This window comes from Salmo salar, chromosome 01 (genome assembly GCF_965601325.2).
Source record: "Salmo salar chromosome 01, fSalSal1, whole genome shotgun sequence".
Taxonomy (NCBI): Eukaryota; Metazoa; Chordata; class Actinopteri; order Salmoniformes; family Salmonidae; genus Salmo; species Salmo salar.
This window is the reverse complement of record NC_138291.1, coordinates 3,192,501-3,198,519: the sequence shown is the minus strand read 5'-3', so window position 1 is coordinate 3,198,519 and position 6,019 is coordinate 3,192,501. Positions and strand designations below refer to the sequence as shown.

The 6,019-nt window shown below is 38.6% G+C and overlaps 1 protein-coding gene across 1 annotated transcript in view; it reads left to right on the top strand.

Annotated features, from left to right (window-relative positions):
* The first annotated feature begins 1,908 nt into the window (after positions 1-1,908).
* The window catches only part of LOC145858669 (uncharacterized), a 5,603-nt gene continuing 1,492 nt past the window's right edge, over positions 1,909-6,019 (top strand). The window contains exons 1-3 of the mRNA XM_082957458.1: positions 1,909-2,072; positions 2,201-2,429; positions 2,809-3,036. Of these exons, the coding sequence (XP_082813584.1) occupies positions 2,246-2,429; positions 2,809-3,036 (412 nt within the window). The 5' untranslated portion in view covers positions 1,909-2,072; positions 2,201-2,245. The remainder of the gene's footprint in view (positions 2,073-2,200; positions 2,430-2,808; positions 3,037-6,019) is intronic.

The window sequence follows — 6,019 nt, the reverse complement described above, 5'->3', positions numbered from 1 at the left end:
AACAGGTAATAATAAACATGAATCCTCATTATATTACTTCACAGTAATCTGTTAAATGCTTTTTCAGTCTCTCCTCTTGCGTTAGCAGTGTGTAAAGGGACAGAAAGAAGCGGAGACAGGAGTTTTCCTGTGAGGGGGAGTGGTGGTGTATCCAGGGAGAAAACTAAACAAACCTTCTGAAATGTCATTTGTGGTCTTATGCTGCCATCTATTGGATTTATGTAGCAACTGCAGTAGTATTGAATAATGTGTAATTCCTTACTAAAGAAGTAATTACTCAGAATTGCAAAATATAACATTTTCTTCCTTTTACCACTTAAAATAAAATAAAATGTTTATAGCATAATAAACAATTAAACTGACATGAAAAACACCATACATTTAGTTAATTATTTAGTTAATTATATATATAACAACTATTTATTTAAATGGGTTTATCATCATTCAAAGCAGAATTACTTCCCCATTGTTCCTCAACTATAGTGTATGATATACAATGTTCTAGCTCTGAGAATCTACTTTTATCTATCGTAAAAAACACAATTTCAAATTTTGCTACATATGACCAAATTGAAACGGTCGGTCACAGTTGAGAGTGAGGCAGATATATAGCATTTTGTAAAAAAATATTATTATTTGTCTCTCTGAAATGAAATCATTAAGTGATAGATTTTAAACAAATACATGTCTGTCATTGAACAACCCCATGTCATGATTAGATAGTGAAAAAACACACCAATCTCTTTAATAATTTCTTTAAACAATAAAAGCTAATTTACCAACATTTCTGAAAATGGATATGTAGCATTTTGGAATGAAACTCTTCTTATGTTTCCCATCTGAGATCAGAGTAGATGAGAGATGTAATGTTTGTCTCTGTTGTGTTGAAGTCCAATCAAGCAGGAGAGACCAGCCTCCCGTGTTCCCAGCTGTGTGTCCATGAAGAGTGACCGGTCTATGCGTCTACCTATAGAGTTTAGAGAGGGAGACTTTTCTACTGAACAAAGGTAAGAAGAACTCATGGGTCATGGTCAGTGAGTTAAACAACACTGTCTCTAGTCATTTCTCCTCTCCCATTTTCACATTTCTTTTTGTTGTTTTCATAATCCATCGGCTAATACTTTTGTCCATTTTCATAGTCCTAAAACAATATTAAACAAACACAATATTCCATCACGGTCTGTCTGTCTCTCTGTCTCTGTCTGTGTGTCTTTCTCTGTCTGTATGTGTCTGTCTGTCTGTGTCTGTCTCTGTCTGTCTCTGTCTGTCTGTCTGTCTGTCTGTCTGTCTGTCTGTCTGTCTGTCTGTCTGTCTGTCTGTCTGTCTGTCTGTCTGTCTGTCTGTCTGTCTGTCTGTCTTTGACTGTCTGTCCCGCTTTCTGTCTGTGTCTCTGTCTGTCTGTCTGTCTGTCTGTCTGTCTGTCTGTCTGTCTGTCTGTCTGTCTGTCTGTCTGTCTGTCTGTCTGTCTGTCTGTCTGTCTGTCTGTCTGTCTGTCTGTCTGTCTGTCTGTCTGTGTGTCTGTGTGTCTGTCTGTCTGTCTGTTTGTCTGTTTGTCTGTCTCTGACTGTCTGTCCTGCTTTCTGTCTGTGTCTCTGTTTGTCTGCCTGTCTCTGTCTGTCTGTCTGTCTGTCTGTCTGTCTGTCTGTCTGTCTGTCTGTCTGTCTGTCTGTCTGTCTGTCTGTCTGTCTGTCTGTCTGTCTTTGTCTGTCTGTCTGTCTGTCTGTCTGTCTGTCTGTCTGTCTGTCTGTCTGTCTGTCTGTCTGTCTGTCTGTCTGTCGTCTGTCTGTCTGTCTGTCTGTCTGTCTGTCTGTCTGTCTGTCTGTCTGTCTGTCTGTCTGTCTGTCTGTCTGTCTGTCTGTCTGTCTGTCTGTCTGTCTGTCTGTCTCTGTCTCTGTCTGTCCCGCTTTCTGTCTATGTCTATCTGTCTGTCTGTCCGTACTCACTCACTCCCTGGATGAGGAGATGTAATCTCATGTTTTGTCTACAGAAACCAACAGGAGAGATCAGAGTCAGATATTCTCAGTGGTCAGTCTTCCCAGAGTCATCAAACAGACCAGGCCTCCATATTCAGTGTATGTGATCCTGTTATGTACATTTGTTTTTGTTGACCTCAAGTAAAGTTGATCTGTCAATCATTCATTAATGTGTTATGAGAAAGCATTTCTTCTCTTGCTTAACTTATTTACTTGATTTATTTCAGTTGCTTGAAGATAATATTATTACATTTGTGAAGAACGAGCTGAAGATGTTCAAGAGGATTCTTAGTCCAGAACTCCCAGAAGGCTTTGAGAGTCAGAAGCAGGATGAGGAAGTGGTGGATGCTGAAGATGAGAAGCAGGAGAGCAGTGCCAGAGAGGGGGCTCTGAAGATCACACTGCACGTCCTGAGGAAAATGAACCAGAAGGAGCTTGCTGACACACTGGAGAAATGTAAGATCTGTCTGCCTCATGTTGAATGATGTTTTATAACATTTAAAAGCTGTAGCTAAAGTACAGCTAAAGTAGCTGTGTAACTCAATGATATTGTAGCAGCCTTAACACAACACCTAGTGACCTCATCAAGTAGCAGCAGGGATGTGTTGTGGTGATGAATTTAGAGAGAGAGAGAGACAACATTAATAATACCATCAATAATACCAATAATAATATAATCAGTCACACCAGTCTGTAATGCATTATGAAAACATTTACACATTTATACAGTCAGAGAATGAATTATTATAATTTCAAACTTTCTAACAGTCCTACAATACTGTGGGCATTAAAACAGACGTAATATTAATATCCTCTGTGTTATTTCTTCATTCAGATGAGCTTGCTGTGATTTGCCAGCGTGAACTCAAATCTAATCTAAAGAAGAAGTTTCAATGTGTATTTGAGGGGATCGCTCAACAAGGAAACCCAACACTTCTCAATAAGATCTACACAGAGCTCTACATCACAGAGGGTGGAACAGGAGAGGTCAATAATGAACACGAGCTGAGACAGATTGAGACAACAACCAGGAAACAAGCAAGACCAGAGACTGCAATCAAATGTAACGATGAGAGGTTAGCATGTTTTGTTGTAGCCTCTGTTATTGGTAATGGTGAGAGGTTAGCATGTTTAGTTGTAGCCTCTGTTATTGGTAATGGTGAGAGGTTAGCATGTTTTGTTGTAGCCTCTGTTATTGGTAATGGTGAGAGGTTAGCATGTTTAGTTGTAGCCTCTGTTATTGGTAATGGTGAGAGGTTAGCATGTTTAGTTGTAGCCTCTGTTATTGGTAATGGTGAGAGGTTAGCATGGTATTGTAGTAGCCTCTGTTATTGGTAATGGTGAGAGGTTAGCATGTTTTGTTGTATCCTCTGTTATTGGTAATGGTGAGAGGTTAGCATGTTTTGTTGTATCCTCTGTTATTGGTAATGGTGAGAGGTTAGCATGTTTTGTTGTAGCCTCTGTTATTGGTAATGGTGAGAGGTTAGCATGTTTTGTTGTATCCTCTGTTATTGGTAATGGTGAGAGGTTAGCATGTTTTGTTGTAGCCTCTGTTATTGGTAATGGTGAGAGGTTAGCATGTTTTGTTGTAGCCTCTGTTATTGGTAATGGTGAGAGGTTAGCATGTTTTGTTGTAGCCTCTGTTATTGGTAATGGTGAGAGGTTAGCATGTTTTGTTGTAGCCTCTGTTATTGGTAATGGTGAGAGGTTAGCATGTTTTGTTGTAGCCTCTGTTATTGGTAATGGTGAGAGGTTAGCATGGTTTAGTTGTAGCCTCTGTTACTTTCACTGTCATTATTATTCATGATTCATTGATGCTTTTTCTTAATCATGGCATCATCTGGATTAATTTTGTAGTGTTTAGAAACATGTTATCTACTAACTTATAAAGAAAGTTACTCCAGTCAACATCCACCTTTCAGTTACAATTTGTCAAAACATAACCCAAAACACAACCAAAACAAACTGCAAATGCTATCAACGAGTTTGTGTCACAAGCTTGATGTTGTCATTCCGTTCAAGAAATATTGGACCAAATGTTTAACTTTTTGACTACTTTAATATACTATGAGTGAATTGGTCAGAATACTTATGACTTCTTCAAATGGGGGGACTGGAGACAACAAGTGCTTTCATTTCAGATATGTATTAAAATATCCTCAAATAAAAGGTGACATTATATACTGTCACCTCATATGAAACATTTGATCTGAAATCCAAAATGTTGGAGTATAGAGCCACATTTAAAATGTTATCTTCACTGTCTAAATAGATATGGTGTGGACTGTATACTCAATACAATCTAAATCTGATACCTCACTGTCTGTATTTTGACTGATACTGCTTTTTAAACTGGTCTGGTCAGTCTACTCAAATATTCGTACTATACATTTCTATCTCTACAAGTAATATAATGAACATTTATAATAATGATACATTGATTTATGAATAGATATGGAAGGTTTTAGGACACTGATGTATCTGAATATGTTGAAAAAATATACTGCCACTACTTTCACCACCAAAGAATAGCAGTGTGATTTTAATATGATTTGACTCTTTGCAGGCTGTCAGGCTGTCTAGTCACAGAGGAAGGCTGTGCTTCTCTGGTCTCAGCTCTGAGGTCAAACCCCTCACACCTGAGAGAGCTGGATCTGAGTAACAATGACCTGAAGGATTCAGGAGTGAAGCTGCTCTCTGCTGGACTGGGGAATCCCCACTGTAAACTGGAGACTCTGAGGTCAGTATTCCTGTAGTTGGTCAACAAGTGATAACTGTTCACCAGATCCACATGTGTTTACCAGGCACACATAGTCCACACCATATGTGTTTGGACAGTGAAGCTTACCGTTTTAAATGTGGTGCTATGCTCCAGCATTTGGGATTTGAGATACAATGTTTCATATTAGGTGACTGTCCAGAATGTCACCTTTTATTTGAGGTTAATGGTGAGAGGTTAGTATGTTTTGTTGTAGGCTCTGTTATTGGTAATGGTGAGAGGTTAGCATGTTTTGTTGTAGCCTCTGTTATTGGTAATGGTTAGAGGTTAGCATGTTTTGTTGTAGCCTCTGTTATTGGTAATGGTGAGAGGTTAGCATGTTTTGTTGTAGCCTCTGTTATTGGTAATGGTGAGAGGTTAGCATGTTTTGTTGTAGCCTCTGTTATTGGTAATGGTGAGAGGTTAGCATGTTTTGTTGTACCCTCTGTTATTGGTAATGGTGAGAGGTTAGCATGTTTTGTTGTAGTCTCTGTTATTGGTAATGGTGAGAGGTTAGCATGTTTTGTTGTAGCCTCTGTTATTGATAATGGTGAGAGGTTAGCATGTTTTGTTGTAGCCTCTGTTATTGGTATTGGTGAGAGGTTAGCATGTTTTGTTATAGGCTCTGTTATTGGTAATGGTGAGAGGTTAACATGTTTTGTTGTATCCTCTGTTATTGGTAATGGTGAGAGGTTAGTATGTTTTGTTGTAGTCTCTGTTATTGGTAATGGTGAGAGGTTAGCATGTTTTGTTGTAGCCTCTGTTTTTGGTAATGGTGAGAGGTTAGCATGTTTTGTTGTAGCCTCTGTTATTGGTAATGGTGAGAGGTTAGCATGTTTTGTTGTAGTCTCTGTTATTGGTAATGGTGTGAGGTTAGCATGTTTTGTTGTAGTCTGTTATTGGTAATGGTGAGAGGTTAGCATGTTTTGTTGTAGCCTCTGTTATTGGTAATGGTGAGAGGTTAGCATGTTTTGTTGTTGTCTCTGTTATTAGTAATGGTGAGAGGTTAGCATGTTTTGTTGTAGTCCCTGTTATTGGCAATGGTGAGAGGTTAGCATGTTTTGTTGTAGCCTCTGTTATTGGTAATAGTGAGAGATTAGCATGTTTTGTTGTCAACTCTGTTATTGGTAATGGTGAGAGGTTAGCATGTTTTGTTGTAGCCTCTGTTATTGGTAATGGTGAGAGTTTAGCATGTTTTATTGTAGCCTCTGTTATTGGTAATGGTGAGAGGATAGCATGTTTTGTTGTAGCCTCTGTTATTGGTAATGGTGACAGCTTAGCGTGTTTT